A 23,308-nucleotide genomic window follows, 5' to 3' on the forward strand; every position below is an offset into this window, starting at 1 on the left:
CAGACTCTTGTATTTGAGGCGAAGTCGACTCTGAGCAAAATGTATCAACTGGTATTTACACTGCGGAAATGTACTTGAGTATAGGTTACTTGCTTGTATTTTGTTACGTACAGATTTCGTCGTGTGGGCTTCGAGTGGTACCAGCTGGTACCTCGGTACCATAAATGTATGCATGTTCAGAGCAAAGCACTGGCGCCTGCAGCCTTTTTATTGCATCCGAATCGCCAGGCTAAAGAAAGTGGCTGATCAACGGTTTTTCGCCAGGCTATTATATTTGGCGATGGCTGGCCAGGTCTATCTTCTTACAGGAGGATACGCAACTGCGCACCCCGGCGGTGTATTTTTCCGTGGGAAAGGTTACGGACATGATCAGCGGGTCCCGCGATTCGGTAAACTTCAGTCGGCAGGTTTCAGCACCTGATCGCAGGTATCCTGCAGTCTCGCGAGGTCCTCGATGACACTATCAACGAGTCCCTCGTTTGCGCCCGTAAAGCTTCCGAACTTGAGGGTACTTAGGTCCCCGACAATGTCTTTGATCTCCTGAGTTAATTTCTCGCAGTCCTCGTCCAAAATTTCCATTTCCATCTGCAGCTTTTGATTGGCAACCTCGAGCGACTTGACGATGTCCTCGATGGGGAGTATCTTGCTTTTTGGAGCAGGCATTTCCCCGTAGACCTCCATCACGTTAGTAATATCCGTCTGGTTTAGCATTTCTGCGTCTTCATCCCGGTTTTGGGCAGCTGTCTCTCGTCTCTCGCGTTTGAGAAGCTGGTGTGACATCTTCGCTTCGAAATCGATGTTCTTGCGAACGGTTTCAAGGGTAGCAGCGTGTTTCAAGGTCAGATGGTTGTAGAGATGCTTCACGTGAGGATGGTGTTGGAGGTTCTTGGGAAAGAGAGAACGGAAGGTCTTCAAGTCGACCATATCAGGAAAAGTCGAGTTTGAAAGAAGGAAGTTGGTTAAGATTTGTGTCTCCGTTTCGATGGTAGAACGCGACATGTTTGCGAAATATCCTCGTTTCGGCTCTACGTGATTCGAAGACGAGACGGAACGTGTCTACCTGAGGTTTGATGCGATGTTGATTTGGGATAGTTGGTGGTGCACATGTGTCGACTCGCGGTTAGTTGTAATTGGCGTCTGGGACCAAGCCTGTACCCTGCTCCTCAACGCACCCTCCAGATAGATTCTAACCAGGGTGATGGTAATTAATGTAATGCTAGCTGATGGTGAATAATGACGATACCGACGTTTGATAGTGATACCGCTTTCAGCTCAAGAGGGCGACAATGTAGGTGGGCAGGGATAGGTTCGTATTGTTGTCTCAGACCTGGCATAAGAATAGAAGCCATGCATGGAGGGAGACGATACAATCGAAGAAGAGTCCGATTCTGATAGGGCATATTTCACGAATTCACCTAACCGAGGCCGTTGCCTTAAGCTTGCCTCTACCCGAGATGATACATGATACTTAATACATGATACCACGCCGTGCATGAAGGCTGATGGACGGATTGAACAAGTTACATAAGGATACATGGACCTACATGCTGCTACATGCCCGAGTACCTTGCAGCCCGCCAGGCATCAGGCCAACCTGCACTGCCTAGTCGCAAAAAAGAGGTCACCGAACGCCCGCTAGCACCCACCAGCTACTACCTAAGCACCCATAACCTGGCAGCCATCAGCCATAAGATATGCAGAAGACCTTGTCACCGGCGAATAGAATGAACCTTCAAATTCGAATTCTCCGGGCTTTCCTGATTCTTGCGACGCCCGTAGCGCTAATAACACATGGTACAAGACTTTATGCACCACAAACAACACATTTCTAACATTCACTCTCCGGGGTAGCTATTGCGATCCAACTACATACCCCCCTTCCCCTCTCTCTAACTTAGAGGGTTTCTTTTTCCCCCAAGCACAAATCCTTGGAGAACCTACCCTATCATTTTGTGACACTTCACCCGATGCGCGATTTCGAATATCTCTTAGATAACACTAATCGAATCGTGCTCGCTTCAGCAGGCATCGATACGCCCTAAAAAACGGTGGCGTCTTGGTCTATTTGCACAGTATCGATAACAAGTAGAATACAATATCAGGCCAGGTAATTACTATTCAAAACCAGATATTTCTCGGTAGTACCTCGTGTCTTCATCTATGGCTGGCAGACTTGTCCTGATCTCGCCGACGAGTCTCGGGCGACGCTTCAGGGCACCTCGGAATGAATAAGGGTCATTACTTAGAGGTAACTTATGATATGCATTCCCATAACCCTTGTCCATATTGTTAAATAATTTGAGGCCGTTGGTTGGCCACCATCTTCTAACCTTCAAGATACACCCCCCTGTCTATCATCAGGTTTCGTCTTTGTTATTCGCGACTCTGTTCGGACATAGTCTGGGAACCAGGCTCGGCCACATTTTAGTGGCTAATTCTAATGACATGAAACATAAAGTAACATAGCCCGGTCTCAAAACCTCGAGAACTGTACCATTCGCCCGGCGAGATATGTATGCATATATGTAGTATATCCCCGTACTTCGACAGCTCTTATGTCTGGTCGCACAGAGGGTTTGAGTCTCTCCTTACCAGGGAATAACATTTATGCAGATTCCTCGTTGCAGAAAATCTACGATTTTGCTTTTTCTAATAATAGAAATACCATTATTATTATTCATAATCGAGCGCAAAGATCTTTTTTTTTTCGCAAGGGGATACCCCGTAGCGGAATGGCTACATCGTGGTGATTCCTATGGGCACAATTATTCCCAAAATCCAAAAGATTTCCGAGCGCCCCTTGACGTTGTCGGGATTATTAAGGAAGAGGCGAAGCTGATCGCATATGTTACGAGCTCGTAAACAATATCCATATCGGGGGACGTTGTTTTATACCTGGTATTTTGCTTTTGCCATGGAACTGTCATGTCTGGTCGAAAAGTTGGCGCTGACATCTCCTCGCCTTAGATTTTCGAAATCGGCACTTCACTCCTTGGAAGAGTTTGTGATCGATTCGCACCTCTGAAATTCTGCGCTAGTTTTATTGGCCTGCGTGCAGATTAGACTAGTTAAACGTTTGAAGATCGTGGAGCCATATCCTGGGGCTTGCATTGCATACATGTGCGACATGAAGCCCTGTTAATATCCCCTGCTGCTGTTACTAACAAGCAACCTTGATATCCTGATATCTTGATACCTTGATACCTTGATTTTTTTGTATTTTTTTTTTACTTTTCTTAAGCTTCTTGTCTACGATCTTGTTTAGCCACCTGTCCTGACCGTTGCACTGAAAGTTAGCAAAAGAAACTTTCGAAACAATCATGTCAACCAGTGTGCTGAACAGGTGGCTACCATGCTGATGTATGTCCCCTCGATGGATGTTTCCGGGGAGGGTATCCCAGCAGTCCCAAGGCCCTTTTGCTTTTTGACAACCATCACGAGTCAAGATGGAGCGACAGGATTGGCACGAGCCCACTATCAATGCGATCCGTACAGATTCGACGCGACTAGTCGGCTCTAATTATACCACTATCGCTGAGCTGCACGAACACATTTTCCTCAAACCTTTCCGTCCGCCTGTTCCCTCAAACCCGCGCGAGAGGGAGGGATTTCCGTTCACACACAGATGTATACATTAACGGGTTTTCTTATGCCGCTTCTCCAGAAATCCTGCTAATACTAAAGTTGATCCTTCCTTTGTATCATGTGCTCCACCCGTGATACAGTTACCCGCCGTCCCCAAATATGCATTATAGCCTACTGATGGTGTAAGGGGGTCGGTAGACTAGTAAAAAAAAAAAAAAAACTTAGTTTTGAACCCGTGGTATTCTATAGGATATATCACTCGCCACCCCTCTAGCTCTGCCTAGTGTAAACCTGCGCATCTTACACCATTTAGAACTCAATTGAAATCCTTGTGATTTGCAGCCTCTCGCTTCTGTCCTTTTTTCCCGATTACCCTGAAGGTAGTCGACTAGATATGACACCTTAGGTAGCTATTAAGAGCGGAAATCGCAGCTACCTGCAGGTTTTAAAACGGGCATGGTTTATTGAACAGCACAGCTGTAGCACACATGCACCCTTCCAACCTGGCGAGCTAGGTAGTCACACATATCGGTATACATGGAAAACGCTTAAACCCTGCATTCATGATTCAAGGGTGGTTATCTGCAAAGCATTGAATGACTTCTGTCCATGGATCCGGAGATAAAGTTATCTAAATTTAAAACCAAGTTCATGCGATGGTATTTGGGTTAATGTTGAGAGGCATTTTATATTGGTCCTATTTCCAATTCCAACATTAGGTCATCAGAAAGCCATTGAAATGACTTCCAACCTTGTATGTGCGCGCGCCGCTCTTCGGAACTCGTCAAATTAATTTGATTGCCAGATGATCTCTCAAGAATAACTTTGCAGGCGGACAGCTGATCTAACGGTATACGGGGGAACAAGTTTTGCCCAATGCCGTGCCATGTAACATTTCATTTGTGTCTGCTAGTACCTGTAATGCTAGAAAGCAACGAGAAAAAAGAGTTTACAAGAACTGGAAAATATATGTATTAGGATTCAAAGAAAGAGAATATTTTGTACATGGGTATCTTCTGAGTTTTACAATGCTGTAAATTGCCAATGATCCGTGGAGCGGAAAACGGTAGGGCTTCAAATAAACTTTTCAAGATGCGAGAAAGCAAAGGTGTACCCATTGACAGCCGAGTTCCCACCGATATGATTCCGTACAGATTCGATTCAAACAAAATCCAAAAGCACCAACGCCAAAAAAAGGAAAGGAACGAAACCCGACTGAATAATTATCAACGCTTGTGATGTTGTTTAATGGGATGCTGCGTATGTAGTGCTTTTTAGTACTATAGAAGTGGTGGCAGCCTCGGGCGTGATTGTTTCGAGACTGGACTTGCGCGTTCTGAGGCTGGATTTGGTTGCTCCAGGGCTGGGCTTGACTGTTCCAACGCTAGGTTTGGCTGTTCCAACGCTTGGCTTGACTGACTTGACTGTCTTGACTGCTCCGATACTGGTCTTGCTAATCGTGCTGGTCTTGTATTTAGCTGGGGCTGGTTTGTGACCAGCTTTTGTAGACATAACGGTAGCATTATTGGCAAATGGTTTCTTAGTGGCAGCCGGTCGAACGCGGCGTGAGGCTGTAGTGGTCGTTGACGTGGCCGTTTCTTTCACCGGTGGCCTCCATGGTAAACTCTCGAGCGTTCCTCGCCAACTGATTCTCTCGAAACTCACTCTATGAGTCTTTCCGTGTGTTCCTTCGACATTGACGGTTATGGTAACAGAGCCTGTCTCCCCGGCCCTTCCCCAGCGTAACTGAATCGAATCGTCCTTTTCAGCTACCCCGCCGATATCAGGATCATTGAGGAATAGTACGACCCTCGTGGCCTTCTGCGTCGGGTCAGAAACTGAGATGGTGAGGTACTTGTCTTCGACGCCACTGTAACCCCATGTGATTGAACATGGCGTAACGGCGGTTAGATAACCGATTGTCCCACCAGACCAGAAATTTGCCATGACAGTATTGTTAAACTGAATGGCCTGAAGCCTTGGAGTATTGTGGGTAACGTTGACGGGTGGAATTGTTGCAAAATCGCGAGTCTCATCAGGACTTGCACTCGGGAGTAAGGCATAAGCATAACGCCCGTCTTCGGGGTCAATCCCATGGTTCCGGTAGATGGTCAAGTATTCTCTCGTGATGGGATCGCTGAAACCGAGATAATCTGGATATTGATTTATATCTGTCCACTTCCCTTTGCGTTTTTCGTGTTTGAAAGAAACGGGTTCTTTATCTAGAAACACGTAGCCACCGAAGCTATCAAGATAGGCCCAATCGACTTGCTCGTGGGTTTCTTCCCAGGGTTTAATCCACCCGGGGTTCATTATTTGGTAATCTCCGTTGATGCTGAAGTTGGATCCGGAAATAGGGAGGTTTCTCGATTCATAGGTGGTATGCACCTCAGTTCCGGACAAGCCAGCACAACCGGCACCCAAGGCGATAATGCTGTTCAGAAGGAAGAACCAAGACTTCTTAGCGGATGATCCTTTGTCAGTCGATAGTGCATCTAATCCGGCTAATCCGTGGGTTCCTCTCCAGTCCAATCCGCCGGCCCAGTCCCGGTGGGCGGTAAATTTGTATGCAGGGGGGTCCTGCGGATTCTGTCCGTTTGTTACCCCAGGAGTATGATAGGGGTCCATTGTCGGCCAGTAATCGTTGGAGAAATGCAGCGGGTCTTTGTCTGTATAGACGTACAAGAACCCGTCTCCTTGGTACCAAGGCCTCAAGTTTTCGTGGTTGAGGGCCTCATATCTACCGATCCTAGAAGATGACATTGCCAATGCGGCGGCCCATTCGGGTCTATGATGCATTATGCGATCAGACATAGGGGTAGCAAATGTACCGATAGGAGGAGCCGCCGGCGGGATCCTTTCTTCGAGGACCTTTTGCATGCCGAAAGCCTGGGTAATGTTAAGGCCATACAAATCAGGAAGCGGGGCAGCTTCCCATATACTCCTAGCCAATGATTTAAAGAATATCCTGTGTTCCCGAGGTACTAGCTCGGTATCTGCGAAGTAGAGAAGGGACTGAAGGAATAGATTGCCCCAGAAGGCGTCTGGCTCGGATTTTCTGGCAATATCTCTCCCTCTAATGTGACCCATCATCATTCCTCGCCACATCACAGGGGAAAATGTCGAATTGATGGCGGCGAATGTTACTTGTAGCTCCGTGCTGTTGATGTGATAGGGGGATTTGCTTAGGACGTTTACGGCCTTCGATAGTGAATAGTAATGCTGTACACCGTAGCCTCCGGTGTAAGGGAAGATTTCGTGGGAAAGATAGCTTCCACCCTCGTAAAGCCCTTCTCCACTCTCGACGAGTTCGAAGATCGAGTTCTCCCCGTCGTACTCCTTGTCGGATAGACACCATCTCCCTCGTGACACTTCGGCTTCCTCGTTGGTTATCACGCCGGCTCCGATCAATGCTAAGCAAATGTCGGCTCTGTTGGCGCCTTTGAGCGAACGCTGTCCGATGCTACCGATGTTCTGGCGAGTAAGAATGTGAGCTCCGGTTCGAGATTGGCTTGTTCTAAATTGAAGATAGGTGTTATACTTTAATAATTGTAGCGCCGATATCATGGCGCCGCCTTGGTGTTAGATCGTCGTAGAGTAATATAGCAATATCTACCAAAGCTAACGGTGCCCCGATCCTAATTATATAAAATTCGTATTAGAATCCCTGGCAGTGACTTTATGATACTGGGATAACTTCAAGCCGTACCTAAAATTCCACCAATTTTCACCTTTAGCTTGAACAACACTAGCATTGTAAATTTCGGAACTAATGAAATCAAGACTCTGAATTATGGTTTCTTGAACATTAAGGTCATGGTAGTGAATGCTACCGGGGATGGAGTATGATTGAGCTATTACACAGATGCAGATCAGCGAAAACGTTTCCCCCACGCCGCTAAAGGAGGGAGTGAACCACGCACCGATTGTCCGTAATCTCTCGTAGGATTTCCGAAAGTTGACTGATAAGTGAATTGGTGAAAGATCTTCCCATATGTGAACCCTGGAGGGCTGCATGTTGGCTATATACTGTTCTGCAGTGCCAGACAGCTTGGAAAGGGCGTAGTAGACATCGTCGCTGTTGACCCGCACATGTTTTCCGGTGACTGTCGCCTTCCATCGTTGCCGCAGTCTTTGGAAGTTGGCAGGGGTCAAGGGCGTGTCTGAGGCAGATGCTAAAGCTGCGGCGACAGTGTTGGACGCTTTCGTAGCCATGTTGAAAGGAAAAGGCGAGACGAGAAGTAGCGGAAGTCTATTTTGAGGGTGCCGTAGACGTCGAGACCTCTCAACAGGCGTCAAGGGGGTCGGAAGTCAAGGAGCATGTATATGTACTTGTACTTTGGATGTACTTTGTGTCCAGTTCTGCTACCCCAGCGCAGCCGAAGAGATGTATACTTATATATCGATGGTACGTATAAAGTGGACACTTCGCCCTCGCCCTCGGAAGGGTCACGTCGTCGGATATATTTGAATTCTGATCGAGAAAGAGAAGATTTTGCATGAGTACTAGCTAAGTAAGTAAGTAGAGGTATTGTAGATGCAATGGAAAACCTCCACTCCTTTTCGCAGGCGCGGTTGGGAGACACAGCGGAAGATTAACGAACAAGGAGGCCAGACCGGGCCAGGCTGGTGCCGTTGTGAATTGTGAGGGTCTCGATCGGGCTAATTACAAGATGCATACGGCTATTATTATTATTTACAGCAACGCCACCTTTCTCTCATTCACTCCAGACACATATACATACGCACAACGGCTATCTCAAAAGATATATCCTATGGTATTGAAGCTCTGCCTCTTTTTCAGTTACTCACATAGCTACTTAAGTACCAAGATTGCAAGACTGGGCCACGATGGATGTGGTGATGTGGTGGGTCCAACCGGGTGCGGTTGTTCCCGCGGCAAATCACATTCGCCAGTCCAGCTGTCCGCGTGTGTTCCTTCTTTCCTTCCTCCAGTTCCAACCGCGGCAGACCGAAACCATCAATCTATAATAACATCTCTACATCTTCTTTCTACATCTCGCAGACTAAAACATATATCACGATCTCATCGTAGATGCTTCTAGACTTATAGTTGTCCCTTGCTTGTTCATAACCTGGTACCACCCCGGGCGATTGCCTCGACGCCTCTCTCTTCAACTCGACTCGACCCGTGTGCTGCTCGTACGACCAACCTCTCCCAATCCACCCACAAGCACCTCCCAAGCTCGTTCCAGGTCCCTTATTTCACAATAGATACCCTATCTAAACTCCTCGGCGGCTTTGGTCGCAAGCCGCCCACCATGTCGGCTCCGGATCCTGTGCCGGCTACGGTCCTGCCGATAATCCCCTTGCCTCCCGGCCATGTTCTACTTCCTGGTGTAACCAAACGTATCCAGATTACCGATCGGCCCGATATTGTTGCTCTTCTACGGAAAGTATTTGGCCAATCTGCTGAGGAATTTCTGTCGAATGCCCATAAGCTAGTTGGATGCGTACCCCTGAAGGCTCCTTCCCAGGTGCAGTTCATCCGGGATAAAGCCGACCAACGGCATGTTGAAGGTGCCTCTGAATCGCCACAGGAGAGAGAGGCATTCGGCGTAGAGGATATGACCGAGAGGATCATAAAGGCTGTTATTACTTCAGACCCGAAAATACCCGCGCCGAAAGACCTATTTACTCATGGTGTAGCGTCTAAGGTCGTCGGGCTCGAGGAAAAGACTGCTGGGGGTGTCACCGTCCTCGTAGAAGGAATCTCGGTGTTTAAGCTCGGACGCATCATCCAAGAGACCCCATATATCGAGGCGGATGTGGAGTACTCTGAAATCGAGGATAGTATGTCTTGCTGTGCCTCCATGATCAAATATCGTATCTACACTATCCATGGTACTAATTCGACCAAAATACCTAGGACCCGTCGATGCTGTAGGCCAAAAGAATTTCCTGGAAATAAAAGCCCTTACGAAGGAGCTCATAATACTGCTTCGCATGTCTGCATTGACTTTGCGTACCGGTACAGGCCTCCCACCGTTACTGGCTCGTCGGGCCGACCAGTTCGTATCGGGCAAAGACCCCTCTGAGGCCGCTGGTCTGGCTTATTTCATGGTCAGCGTCGTGGACGCTAGCTATACGGACCAATTGGCAATGATGACAGCTCCGACCGTCAATGAGAAACTTGAGAAAGCAGTCGAGGTTCTCACTCGAAATATGAATGTAAGCATTTGAAAGGACTGTGCCTTCGATTTTAACCCATTTCTGACCTGAAAACTCTAGGCCGTCCGCCAGCAGCTCAAAAATTCACAAAAGATTGTCATCAAACGTCCTGACACTAGTTTGATGAGGGCCCCTCGCTTCAGACAGTTCCAGCAAGCCCGCGACGATGATGATCCAGAGGATGAGCATGGCCAATTAGCAAAGCGAGTTCAAGAGAGTCAGCTGAGTCCTGAAGGTATGCATCTGTCTCTCCTACGGATTCTCATGGGTTTTTGAAACATCTAACAAATTTCTTTTTATTTTTTTCAACAGCTGCTACTGTTGTCCAGCGAGAACTGAGGCGTCTGAAGAGAATGATGCCTGCCCAGGCCGAGTACCAAGTTTGTCGGAACTATATAGAAAACATCATCGAAGTACCATGGGTTAAGACTACGGATGATAAACTTGACTCTTCGATGTTATCACGAGCCCGGAAGCAACTGGACGATGATCACCACGGCTTGGATAAGGTCAAAAAGAGACTTCTCGAGTATTTGGCTGTATTAAGACTGAAGAAACAACTTGAAGACGAAAATTCTCAAGTGGCAGCTGCCAAAGCGACTGGCGACAAGGAAGCCGCCCCTGCGCCTAAGAAATTCCAAGACAAATCTCCAATTCTGTTACTCGTTGGACCTCCCGGCGTCGGCAAGACCTCGCTCGCGAAGAGCATCGCCACTGCTCTAGGAAGAAAGTTCCATAGAATATCCCTGGGCGGTGTTCGGGATGAGGCGGAAATTAGAGGCCATCGCAGGACGTATGTAGCAGCATTACCAGGTGTTATTGTTGGCGCGTTAAAGAAGGTTGGAGTGGTCAATCCTGTCATTCTCCTAGGTAAGCTCATATATTCCGTACTGGAATCCTGTAACGCCTGTTTAACCTAGACCATTAGACGAGATCGATAAGCTAGGAGGCAGTAGCTTCCATGGCGACCCATCAGCTGCTATGCTCGAGGTGCTCGACCCTGAGCAAAATTGGTCTTTCACCGATCACTACATGGGCATACCTCTTGATCTTTCAAAGGTGATGTTCATTGCCACCGCCAATTCGTTGGAAACGATACCTGCGCCCCTTCTTGATCGTATGGAAATGATCTATCTCAGCGGTTATACGACACTGGAGAAGAAGGCCATCGCCTCCCGATATCTGGTTCCGAAGCAACTCCAGGCCAACGGCCTGCAGACAGAACAGCTCGAATTGTCTGATGAAGTGCTTCTTAAAGTGATACAATCATATACTCGAGAAGCTGGCGTGAGAAACTTGGAACGCGAGATCGGTAGCGTCTGTCGAGCAAAGGCAGTAGAGTTTGCGGAAGCTAGGGATGAAGGTAAACTTGAAAATTACAGGCGGAATGTGACAGTGAAAGATGTCGAGAACATCCTTGGCATCGAGAAGTACGAGGAAGAGATTGTGGAACGAGACCTACGGCCAGGTATTGTAACCGGGCTTGTTGCGTACAGTTCCGGGGTCGGAGGTTCAGTTCTGTTCATTGAATGTTCGGATTATCCGGGTAACGGAAGACTTCATCTCACAGGTCACCTAGGCAAGGTCCTTAAAGGTATGTATTTTTGCGGCCCTGAGCCCTATGATTGCATGAGTGATATTAACGCTAACGATGTTATATTCTAGAAAGCGCCGAGGTTGCCCTCACTTGGGTGAAGTCGAACGCCACACTTCTAGGCCTAACTAGTGACCCGACAGAGGATATTCTAAAGAATAGGAGTGTCCATCTTCATTGCCCAAGTGGTGGTGTTCCCAAAGATGGGCCATCGGCTGGTTGTGCGATCACGATCTGCCTCATCTCTTTATTCTCGGGACAAAAAGTCTCACCACAGATAGCTATGACTGGAGAAATGTCTCTTCGAGGAAAGGTTACAGCTGTTGGCGGTATTCGTGAGAAGGCCATTGGAGCTATGCGAGCGGGTGTAAAGACGGTGCTTTTGCCCGAGCAGAACAGGAAGGATGGACAGGAGTTGCCGGATGAAGTTAAGAAGGGAGTTGAAATTGTTTATATCAGGTGAGCCCAACACCCCCTACTATTACTCCTCATACTACTTCAATATTACCAAGTAAGACTATGCTAACACGTGATTTTTCTGTTTCAGAAACATCTGGGAAGCAATCCGGGCGATATGGCCTGAGTGGACTGTTGTAGATGAACATATTGGCCGGCTTGAAAGCCACCTGTAAATTAAGTAGCGAGTAGATATGAACGAGCAGATGGACATCATTGCCTGCTAGCTGCTTGCAATGTATCGAATTAGCATCCGCACATGTATCTACCTACCGCGGCTAAGTACTTAGATTATCGAATGTAGTCATGTCAATGCCAGTGGAATGCTTGTGGTGTCTTCGGCTGTCTGACGTCCACAGCAATTTATTGCTAGCGGGCCTGTGCGCCGTTTTTGGGGTGTCGTTACGTCACCCCGCCAAAACAGCCAGGCACCAGAAAAAGTGTCACAGGTGTCAACAACCCAACTCCAAACTTGACCCTCCTCTTCTCTATCCCAATCCTTCTTTCTTATTACCTTCGTAGAACACGTCTTTCAACCATAAGAGATCCTGTTCGTTCAGCTCGGATATTAGCATCGGCGTCCCGAAACACCTCCCAAGATGACGCTCTACTACTCTCTTGTAAGTTCCTTTTTGGAACCTGAAACCAAGCACGCGAACAGACGGCCGGCCTTCACATTCAAGATCAGGCGGGACGGATACTGACAACTTCTCTTACAACCTTAGGTCTTCGCCCTCCTCATGCTTGAGATGGGAATCTTCATGGTTCTCATTTTCCCGCTTCCGCTCACCTGGAGAAGGCAGATGTTCACATTTATCAGCACAAACCCTCTGATTGCGAAACTCCAGTACGGTCTCAAAATAACCTTCATTTTCATCCTCATTTTATTCATCGACAGCGTAAGTCTATATTCCAGTTCAAAACACAACCTCTGGGTAGCCTACTTACACGCCTTCTTTTTGACAGGTTAACCGTGTTTACCGTGTCCAACGGGAGCTTATCGATGCCACTCACGGCAACGGTCCCCGTGGAGGTGCTACCGCGATTCTAGGCCCTGAACGTACCGAAGTCCAAGCTCGAAAATTCTACTCCCAGAGAAACATGTATCTCTGTGGTTTCACTCTATTCCTATCCCTAATCCTCAACCGCACTTATGTTCTCATTCTCGATATTCTTCGTCTCGAAGAGGAGGTTAAGCTCGGAAGAAGCAGTGGAAACAAGAGAATTCAGGACTACGAAGGATTGAAGGAGGAACTGAGGAAGAAGGACATTGAGCTCCATGCATTGAAGGAACAATCCAAGGGACTTGGAAGGGCGTATGACGAATTGAGCGATCAAATCAAGGCCGAATCGACTGCAAAGAAGGACAAATAAACTTCCCGTCTCCGAGCTTGTATAGTTGAGGGACAAACGAAGACTTGGGGCGAATAGTAGGGACTTGATGGAGAGGGGCGGTGGTAGCATTCAAAAGATATAATTTCTTAAACTAGCTTGTTTCTTTGTTTCCTTTCCTTTCCTTTCCTTTCCTTGTTTTTTGTACACAAATGCGACTTTTTTTTTTTTTTTTTTTGCGATATCATGTGAACTTTCAGATCTGCGAGCTTATTAACACCTCGGCTTCCTGAATGCCTTTAAAGACACATCACTCATCCCAGCAAGGACCGGCCTATCCGATTCTAATCAACCACCCGTAGCGGATACCTTACTCGTATTATCAAGTTGACAACGCCAAATTTCAAATTCATATTTAAAGACGCCGTTAGAGATTAGGTCGCATAGATTATTAGGGTTTTATGGGATTGTAAATCCCACGTTTTCTTGTTAGAATACATTCAGCTTCTAGTGCACCATTCGACGTTTTACAACAGGTCAGCAGACAGCGAATCAGATCCACAATATGCTTTAGTAACGAGCTCTGGGTGTATAAAAAAATTACCGGAAATGCGAAGATAGATATACATATGTGAATCTTCCAAACCAATCGGCTAAAACATCGCTATGCGCCATCAGTTTTCTTGGCCTTCCGCCTTCTCCATTTGCTGACAGGCTTCTTTCTCGACCCCTCCTGTTCTAGCTGGTATCCCTCCTCAACAACATTGGCATTACCAACAATATTCAAAAAGACCTCGTCCATCGATGTTCGACTGATAGAGTAGAAATCGATACCGAGTTTCTCCTTGTTTCCCTCTGTTTACGCCGTTAGTAATCAAGATCAAATAAAATCATAGGGGACTGCTAACTTACCAAGTAACTGGAATAAAGTGTTAATAGTTTCGTTACGCTGTTGAGCCTTAACCTTCTCCTCTTGGCTGTCCGTCCTGCTAATCCCACCATCGACCGGGCTTTCTTCGCCCCCGAAAGTCATGGTGGATGGTACTTTAAACTTGGTCTGTCCGTGGAACGATTTATCCTCCACCTCCGCGCCTTGGAAGTTGTTCAAAATCCAGGACTTCACAGATTCCATCTCTTCATCGGGTGTATTCGGAGACGACTTGAGTACGATGTGGATATGATAATGGTTACCATGTTTTTCCCTAAGATAATCTGTTGTACCGACCGCGAGCATCTTTCTAGATATTATACCGGCGCGATTTGCAAGAGCATCGACTTCTAACATGCTGTGGCTGGTTAGGAGTAGGGAGCGGCCTGGAGCGATCGATCTCAGGATATTCCAGAGAAGGCGCTGGGAAGCAGAGTCCATGGATGACGAGGGTTCGTCCAGAAGCATAACGCTAGGGTTTCCTATAGGTCATTCACTGTTAATATCGGGTACGTCACAAAGAGTCACTATATAGATACCCATTAATGCGATCGCCAGAGATAACTTTCGTCGATTTCCACCACTAAGTTTCCAAGCCATACGCTCCGAGAACTCTGTCAATCCAACAGCGTCGAGGACGACTTGAACGTTATGATCAACATTCTGTCAGTTTTAAATATTAGCACCCACGTGAATAAAATCCAAGGCACCTTTGAGCGCTAATATTTACCTCGACACCTCGTATGTTTGCGTAAAATCGCAAGTGTTCTCGGGTCGTCATTTGATCGCACGCATCGAATTGTGGACAAACACCTATACTTTTTGTTAGCAATTATGTGCCCCATACTAATACAGCACAGAATTTCAATTACCTAGGTGAGACCTCGCCTCAGGCTTATCTTTGCTATGCATTTTCAGTCCTTGGACGAAAATATCACCGGAATCCGGACGAAGAACCCCCCGTATCATCGAAATCCTACAACCCAGATGCATGAGTAAGGCCACACTTAATACCAGTATCCTAGTTTTAAAGGATGGAGATAACTCACGTTGTCGATTTTCCAGCACCGTTAGGGCCTAGGAGTGCAAATATCTCACCAGGCTTGACGCCGAAGGAGACGTCCTCGACTGCTTGAACTTTACCAAATGATTTAGAGACATGAAGGACCCGTAAGCCGTCAGCAGTAGAGCTGTCTACCCTCTTCAACTCTTCAAAAACTTCTTGGTCTGTTTCAGTGGCATCCCGTTCAGTATCTTTTGTCTTGGTAAGTATTCGTCTCGTATCTAGTCGATACGCACCACTCTCCCACCATACCATGATCGAAAAGTAGGTAATGATCTGGAGAACGAGATAGAGGATGGGCCCGCCGTATGCAATCATATCTTGAGGAGGCACAAAGGCATCATCGCGACAGTTGATTTGGAAGAGGTTGAGCGAAGCAAAGAGTCCTCGAACGAAACTCGGCACTGGTGATATGATTGCAAGGGTGAAGTGGACAATGAGGATATTTCTGTTCTGATCCTCGATTGGAGAGTATGTCAAGACTGACATGTATCCGATCATGTACAAAAGGAACAGAACGGCATTGTAACCCGAGACCATGGCGAAAGCTGCAAGCTGCGATTTTGCTAGCAGAGAGACAATATAGGCAAAGAGGACCGCCGCTAGTCCGTAGAGCATTAATATCGCAAACAAATGGCCAATATTCCACCATACGCTAGTGCTAGCCACAAGAACTACTGTGACAACGACCGAGATAACGAGAATGAACATAAAATCGAAGAGAGTGTAGGCGATCCATAAACTTCCAGCACGGACGCCATTAGAGTAGTGGAGAGCCCTGACGTTTCGCAATCTCTCAAGCGTCGGATAGAGCACAAAAAATGCTGGGAAGACAGACATCCCCAGTGCAAAATAGGTGATGAATTGAAGGCTGTCGCCTGTACCGGGTCCGAAAGAAACATCAAAGTTGGTATAAGTCGTGATGATGGTAGCGTTGTCACGCAGGTTGTCGAGGATGTTTAATGCAAGGAGGGCATTATAGAGTCCTCCATCGTTACCGACGAATCCAACAGTTGGTGCTCCATCTGCAAGCCAGAAACCGCCAGGGATAACGTCCTTGTAGTTGTCTTTAATGTAGTTAATGAAAGAATCGTACGAGTTGACCACATGCGTACTATTTAGGAGCTCCAAGACGTCAAAGCCATCGGAGCCACCTATTGGGCCCTCGGAAAATCCACCGAATACCTCTTGGAGCTTAAAGGCAGCTGGAAGCCCTACGGCTTCTGGAGGACCAAAGATTATATCCACATCGATGTCCAAACTTGAGATGTTGACATTTTCAAAATTGCTCATGGCAGCCGATGGGTTGCAGGAAGCAACCTCGAAGCCCTTCAAAAACCGAAGCGTAATACCGGCGGCGAGGATCGGGATTAGGACTGCTGCGATCATGGGAAACAAGGAGTGTCGTAATATAACCAACCGTTTTTGAAACATAATCCATGCCTGTGGGATCATTCCGACTCGTTTCCCAGTGTACAACTCGACCTTTGATTGCTTTTCTTGTGTGCCGGCAACAGATACTCGGGCTGCTGCGGTTTCTTCGGCCACTTTAAGGAATACGTCTTCGATAGTCGGCCCATTTATGTGGAAGTCCTTCATGTCTAGTTTATTGAGTGCTTTGATAACAGCACCAGCTCCAACCGTGTCATCAGCACGATATACAGTTTGGTCATATAGCTGTTTCCCTGGGATACCATCGATTATCGGGGGTGCACCATCGTCGAAGCAGTGGACTCGATAGCCTCCACCATATCTTGCCTTCAACTCCGCGGAACTTCCAGCGCATTTAAGTTGTCCCTTGCTGAGGATAACGATATAGTCGGAGAGAAAATCGGCTTCTTCAAGATAGTGAGTCGTGAGGAGAATGGTACGCTTGTTCCTTTCGGACAGAATAATGTCCCAAAGTTTCCTTCTCGATAAGGGGTCAAGCCCGCTGCTTGCTTCGTCGACAATTCCTATTTTGCTACCGCCAATGAACATTATGGCGAGTTGTAGTTTACGTTTCTGGTAAACACCTGTTAGTTATTGAGCCATAGGAGGACCAAGTATGATTCATCTTTACCTGTCCACCGCTGAGTGTTTTCGCAAGAGCATCCTTCTTTTGGACCAAATCACAGCTTTTCACAATTCCATCGATTTCTTCAGTGTCCAAGTATCCGACTTTTAAGTATTGCCATACGCGCAGGTGCTCAAGAACACTCAAGTCATCCCATACAACGTTCTAGACAGGAGTCCGTTAGCAAAAAATGCAGTTCAATTTCGTGCATAGCATCTCTAGTGCAAGGGAAACCTACGTTTTGAGGACAGACTCCGAGATCTGTCTTGACACCAGATATACGAATTTCTCCCGAACTTATCGTATCGAGGCCGCTGATCGCATTGTTTGTAGTAGACTTTCCACTTCCGTTTGCTCCCAAAAGCGATACGATGCAACCTTTCCTAACGTTTATGGAGAGATCGTTTACAGCGATAACGGTTTCTTTAGTTCGACGACTCCACCAACTCGGCGGATATTTGCGAGTAAAATTTTCGATCTCGATGGCGTTCTCCTCGGATGTCGTTCCAATTGTCCTATTGGGCGAAGCGGTACCATACAGCCAACTCTCAACAAAAGTAGCTAGTATTGGATAAATGATTATCTGGAGTATGATGAAAGCAAAGAAAGCAATTCCAGGTAGTGCGTGCGTCGATGTGGGCGCTCGCTCAAGCAGATTCGTTCCGATATTTTCTCTTTCAAAACGGGCCACGAGGATCATGAAGTAAACATACGACATCGGCGTAAATAGGACACCCTATTTTCCCAATTAGTGATCATGTACAGTCCATATCGAAGTGCATAATATACTTACAAGGATAGCTGTAGCGCCGGTCGATAGCTTCGAAACGACTTGCGCTACGATAGCCAGAAGAAGCGACCCAATAACGATTGTGATACCAGAGAGCTGTGATTTTCTGAAAAACGAACCGCCTAGAAGGGACAGGCTACTGAAAGCCAGTCCTGTAAGTATATGAAAAATAACAACGATACCGGGATTGGTTTTTTGGAAGACGGCGAATGCAAACGCAAGAGATATCATAATCCACCCAGGAAGGTAGACAAGAGAGAACGCAATATGGTGGCTGAGAAGCCGAGCCCATTGCCGTCCACCCATACTGTTGATAAGCTGACTCAAGCCGATTTGGCGCTCCGTGGCCAACATTCCTGTTAAATGATAGCTAACTCCCACCATTGAGATAGAAAATGCAACAGCTAAAACACTGATCAGGGCGCCCATATAGCGGGTTCTTATACGATCCTTTCTCTCCTCTTCGCTTAGTGATGTATATAAAAATTCATTTGGGATCACAGTAGAATTATTTATAGCGTTGTCGACAGCTTCATGGAAAACTAAGTTAGTGAACTGGATACGCTGCCGGAATACGAGGAGGTAGTACCTAGTTGCAATGGCATAATCACCCTTTGAGCAGGGTTGTCATGGTTATCACTTCTAACTGCGCCGAACAATAAAGCCGCATCCGCTCGAATAGTGTAGTTCCATTTGCCCTGGCCATCGCTAGGAAACTCATTGAATACGACGGCTCCGAAACAATTAGATTGCCCAGCTAAATTAGGCCGACAGGCTTGAAAGAGCTCGTCGTTATCTCGAAGCACCACGACCTCTGCCCGGCCTGCATCCCGTACAGGTTTTGCGATGCGATCGATGACATCAGTAACAATAGGCCCTAGATTGTTGTCCACGAAAAGGAGTTTTTTGTCGACACTGTCGGCCAAATTTCTAATGGGGGCGGGATCTCCAAATCCGAATTGTGAAACCGGGATAAATAGATTTTTCGCGTAAGCCAGAAACCATGCGAATGCTAGATCAGTGTAAATATACGATTAGTCTAAGACGTGAAAATAATGTGGCCATCGTTCCTTAACGATATGGGTGGATATGGCAATGCGCACATATCTAGGAATTGTGTTGATCCTGCTGCATTTTGTGGCCAATGGAAAACCGATTTCATCATCCAAAAAGAGCAAGGTTTCTGCGCCGTGGCGTCGGCTCTGATATTCGGTTCAATTACATACCGACTGGGAGCAAGAAGGCTCTGAATACTGTAGAAGAGCTATGCCGTAACGCGATAATGCGAATATTTTTCTTCGTCAGAATATAAGTTTGGTGGTATAATGAAGCCATGACGGTGGTCGATATCGATGGTGGGGATAGTGGGATCAAAAGAGCCTCAATAGAAGACGACGAAAGCTTGAAATCTTACACCAGCGGGCACACCAAGTCGACCACAACTAGCCAGTGATGTCGTCTACAAAGGTCGCACTTCAAATAGGGAGGTACAATCGGTCGACGAGTAAAACTGACATTCCGCCGATGCTTAATTTAAGGATACAGATGAGGAGGAGAAGAAAGAGGAGGAAGAGAACGGGAAAGTACACGAGTCATGAAATCAAGGGACTTAGTAGAGGGATAGAATCAGAGGACCGGCGTGGTGTGCAGTGCATGTGTATGTTGGTAAGTAAGTAATTAACGGGTCATGTTTTAAATTAATTTCTTTTTCACATGGAGAGCACCGCGATCGTATTTTCACGCTCAAAGTGGGTAGATACAAACAACATGAGATTATGAGAGGATCGAAATTCTAGGCGGTCTTGTCCGTGAATCCATGCTACATCGACGGACCGTCATTGGCGGTTTGGTGCTGCCGGGATCTCGGTTTTAGCCGCAGTTGCAAACGTTTTGCAAACAGGCACCGCTTTTGACAATACAAACTATACGGAGAGTACTTAGTAAGGTATACCTTGGAGCCTCTAAGCCCCACAAATCTACGCCGACACGCCGATTCCAAGGCTTCGTTCATATGAATTCATGAGATGGTGCACGTCATGATACAATGCCACGACCCCGCCGAGATAACGATGGCCGCTTGGCTCAACCCTCCCTTTCTTTGGTCGGGCGATGTTTCGGGTTTCGGCATCCAACTCTGTACCTTTATCAATTAGTAACAGTCCAACCCAAATACAGATATCCCGAGATGTACGGAGAATTATAGTACCGAACACTTTGTCTGTCGGGCCACAATACGGGATCCGTTGCGACTGCTTATATACAACACAAGCACTTTCAAAATGCCACAAGTATATCGCAAGAGCGATGAATTCAGCTTCTCCTACTAGCTAGCTACGGAAAAGTCTTGGCTGTTGTGACACACCAACGTCCCTACATACCGGGTTACACAAAAACTTCTGAGCAGCTCCAGCAGCGGGTAGGCGCATCGGCCCCAGCTAGAACCATGATATATCCCCGTGGCGTTCGTCCTAAACTTGTCGACGGTCCTCTCGACTACCTATGCCTTGGCCCCGCTGCGATTCGAGAATTTATCACTTAGGAGAATTCATCCCTCCACGGGATAGAAGATTGTGCACCCTGTTTGGTAACCGTCTTCGCACTCGCTCTGGTAGCATAGGCTACGGCCTCAGCAACGTCGTATCCGTTGACAATCTTGACCGCAAAGGCTAAATTCGGACAAATCGAATATCAATTTCCATGTCCAGTACTTAGTTTTAATAAGTTGGGTAAACAGAGAGCACAAACCTCCAATGAATGTATCTCCTGCAGCAGTTGTATCTACAACCTTTACCTTTTCACTAGGTACTAGAGCGTTCTTACCCGACTGTGCATCGTACCAGAATGCGCCCTTGGCTCCAAGGGTAATGATGATAGAACTCTTGACACCCTTTGACACAAACTTTTGGGATGCTCGTTGGCAATCCTCGATCATCTGTGTATCCGACTCAATTCGTACGGGTTCACCCCCGAGAATTGCAGCCTCGGTCTCATTCACTACTAGATGAGATATGCTTTTGTATGCATCATCTGGGAGCTCAATTGCTGGTGCCGGGTTGAGCAAAGTTGGTACAGGTGGAGATGTTCCGGATGCCAGTCTAAGTAACTCTAGAACTGTTCCCAATGGGACTTCCAATTGTAGGACAAGGAGAGCGGGAGCTAGCGAAAAATAAGAGGGTGACGGTTTGCACAATCCGTTAGCACCAGCCGTTATCAAGATCCTATTTTCGCCAGACGATTCGACCTATTATTTCGCGCCGATACCCCTCGTTAAAACCTGCCGCAACATAGAAATAATATTTAAAGGCAGGGACTAATTGCAGGTAATTTGTTTTGCTTTGTTTTTACCAAAATAACAGCGACACCTGTGGCCACATTATCCAAAACTTGAATTCCTTCGACATCAATGCCATCAGATTTAAGGCTGCTCTTCAGTGAGGTGCCAAAATCGTCGTTTCCAACGCAGCCAACCATTCGAACGTAGGCTGAAGGTGCGGTAATGATACCCTCTGGGGTTTTCAGCCGCGAGAGACGAGCACAAGCAACAGCCTGATTCGCACCCTTTCCTCCGTTGAAGGTTGCGAAAGAGTTTGCCTGGATGGTCTCGCCGGCGTCTGGTACACGAGAAGTGTTTGTCACTGCATGGGAGTTTTCGACGTTGTTAAATGTGAGCTCCTCACCGTTCAAAATTTAGCAGTTACAGACACAACGGATGTATGCATACCCAGGTCTGTGTTGAGCGAGCCGACAACGAGGATTGTGGGGAGTGACATCTTGAAGGAGATTTAAATCGATTTAGATATACGCACACCAGTACATAGGTCAGCCGCGGCTAGTTTGTTACGTTTGTTCGAGCTCAAGGTGTGAAGTGCAGATAGAAGCCTCAACGGTGAATTTCCAGCAAGTGCCGACCCAGGTCGTCTGCATCAGCCGAGGGTCACCCGCATTCAGGAATCACAGAAACAAACACCTGTGATTACTATCGCCGCCAACACGGTCTCTAATAACTGCGGGATTGTAAAGAATAGCATTGCTGGTATTAAATTGTTATTATTATTATTAAAATCCAAGATCTCCAGCCAGGGTAGGAAGGCATGAAGAATATTTTTAGATCAGAAGCTGTCGGACACATGAATACACAGGCACGCATATTGATGCCAAATAGTGGGGTTCCGAGGTGTGTTCGGATTGGTCGCGTTTGTCGGTGCTGGAAGGCTGTGCAGGAGCTGCCCAACGTTATTTTATATTATGGGATTCTTTCAAATAGCCTGCACACTTGGCGAGGACCATGATTTGGAATGCAGCGCTCGCATTTGGAGGCGAGATGGGGGAAAAAAAGGAAAGAAGCTTATTCGAAGCTACCCAGCTAGGTACCTACTTAGGTAGTCAGTAGACGGTTGGGTCTTTGCTTTGCTTTGTGGTTGACGTTGAGGGTAATTGTGTATCACGATATCGGCGCGCAAGATCTCAGACACCTCAACAGAAACAAAGTCCTAAGACACTCCCATCATTATATCCTCATCATTATCATCATCACCACCACTACAATTCATCATCCATCATGACAATGATGGAAAAATGATATAAAAAAAAATAATCCAAAGGTATGCAAGCTTCAAACGAAAGTTTTAGATTGAAGAGCCAGGCTGATTCCGAGCCAAGACACAATATGGGAACAAAGGGATAAGCACGACCAGCTAGCTCTCGGTATACAAATCTGTCCAGGCTATCGATAGGGGCCAAGATGGGATTTGTATGTGCGGCTGACAGCCAAGAGTCCATCCCAGGAGAGGCATAATAATGCTTCTTCCTTACTTAGGTTCTCTGACTGACTTTTGTCCGCAGAATGGAAGGATTGAACAGTGAGCGGGACCGTTTCGACAGTCTGGGCAAGTTAGGGCTGAGCCTGTTCGAGGATCAGAAAACACAAATTTCGAGGCTCTCGAAATGATGGCCGTGGATCATGACCAATTCTTTGCTGGGCAGACCGGGGCTAGGGATTAACGAACAGGCTTTTCTTTCCATCAGCCCTCTTTCTTGGAAGTCCCAAGTTTAGATCCATCACAGAGTTCGGTAAGTAGGTCTGCAGTATACTCTGTAGTAGGTATGGAGCTACACTTTCTTACTTGCACCGACAGTGCTATCCCATGTCACTTTTTTTTTAACTTCCTTCTCAGCCTCAGCCCCGCGGCCAACTAGGAAAAAAAAAAAAAAAAGGAATTGAAAATGGGAGTGGGAAAAGAGGGTAAGATAGTCTTGAACCAGGGTCCAATTACATGGCCGTTTACGAGCTGGTAGGCTTACCGGCATGTACC

General features: G+C 46.9%; 6 protein-coding genes across 6 annotated transcripts; 2 read left to right on the plus strand and 4 right to left on the minus strand.

Moving 5' to 3' along the window:
• Positions 1 to 396: 396 nt before the first annotated feature.
• DFL_004931 (uncharacterized protein) lies at positions 397 to 999 on the minus strand (the record flags this gene model as incomplete). The annotated part of the gene is made up of 1 exon (XM_067634111.1): positions 397 to 999. One exon carries the CDS (start codon positions 997 to 999, stop codon positions 397 to 399), a length of 603 nt encoding a protein of 200 aa, XP_067492212.1.
• Positions 1,000 to 4,830: 3,831 nt separating this feature from the next.
• DFL_004932 (uncharacterized protein) lies at positions 4,831 to 7,800 on the minus strand (the record flags this gene model as incomplete). Its single annotated transcript, XM_067634112.1, has 4 exons — positions 4,831 to 7,059; positions 7,127 to 7,223; positions 7,295 to 7,439; positions 7,509 to 7,800. The coding sequence occupies 4 exons, from the start codon at positions 7,798 to 7,800 to the stop codon at positions 4,831 to 4,833; spliced, it is 2,763 nt and encodes a 920-aa protein (XP_067492213.1).
• Positions 7,801 to 8,867: 1,067 nt separating this feature from the next.
• Positions 8,868 to 12,003, plus strand: DFL_004933 (uncharacterized protein; the record flags this gene model as incomplete). The annotated part of the gene is made up of 7 exons (XM_067634113.1): positions 8,868 to 9,399; positions 9,476 to 9,777; positions 9,838 to 10,012; positions 10,090 to 10,647; positions 10,706 to 11,371; positions 11,443 to 11,830; positions 11,919 to 12,003. The coding sequence occupies 7 exons, from the start codon at positions 8,868 to 8,870 to the stop codon at positions 12,001 to 12,003; spliced, it is 2,706 nt and encodes a 901-aa protein (XP_067492214.1).
• Positions 12,004 to 12,426: 423 nt separating this feature from the next.
• DFL_004934 (uncharacterized protein) lies at positions 12,427 to 13,201 on the plus strand (the record flags this gene model as incomplete). The annotated part of the gene is made up of 3 exons (XM_067634114.1): positions 12,427 to 12,447; positions 12,553 to 12,726; positions 12,794 to 13,201. 3 exons carry the CDS (start codon positions 12,427 to 12,429, stop codon positions 13,199 to 13,201), a joined length of 603 nt encoding a protein of 200 aa, XP_067492215.1.
• A 622-nt stretch (positions 13,202 to 13,823) lies between these two features.
• DFL_004935 (uncharacterized protein) lies at positions 13,824 to 19,331 on the minus strand (the record flags this gene model as incomplete). The annotated part of the gene is made up of 11 exons (XM_067634115.1): positions 13,824 to 14,014; positions 14,072 to 14,569; positions 14,627 to 14,750; positions 14,818 to 14,900; positions 14,960 to 15,063; positions 15,137 to 17,154; positions 17,213 to 17,371; positions 17,445 to 17,942; positions 18,000 to 18,526; positions 18,586 to 19,008; positions 19,223 to 19,331. The coding sequence occupies 11 exons, from the start codon at positions 19,329 to 19,331 to the stop codon at positions 13,824 to 13,826; spliced, it is 4,734 nt and encodes a 1,577-aa protein (XP_067492216.1).
• A 1,200-nt stretch (positions 19,332 to 20,531) lies between these two features.
• On the minus strand, positions 20,532 to 21,766 carry DFL_004936 (uncharacterized protein; the record flags this gene model as incomplete). Its single annotated transcript, XM_067634116.1, has 4 exons — positions 20,532 to 20,662; positions 20,742 to 21,237; positions 21,342 to 21,631; positions 21,718 to 21,766. The coding sequence occupies 4 exons, from the start codon at positions 21,764 to 21,766 to the stop codon at positions 20,532 to 20,534; spliced, it is 966 nt and encodes a 321-aa protein (XP_067492217.1).
• Between the last annotated feature and the right edge of the window lie 1,542 nt (positions 21,767 to 23,308).

The sequence above is a fragment of the Arthrobotrys flagrans genome, assembly GCF_004000055.1.
Source record: "Arthrobotrys flagrans strain CBS H-5679 chromosome Unknown unitig_0, whole genome shotgun sequence".
Lineage (NCBI taxonomy): Eukaryota > Fungi > Ascomycota > Orbiliomycetes > Orbiliales > Orbiliaceae > Arthrobotrys > Arthrobotrys flagrans.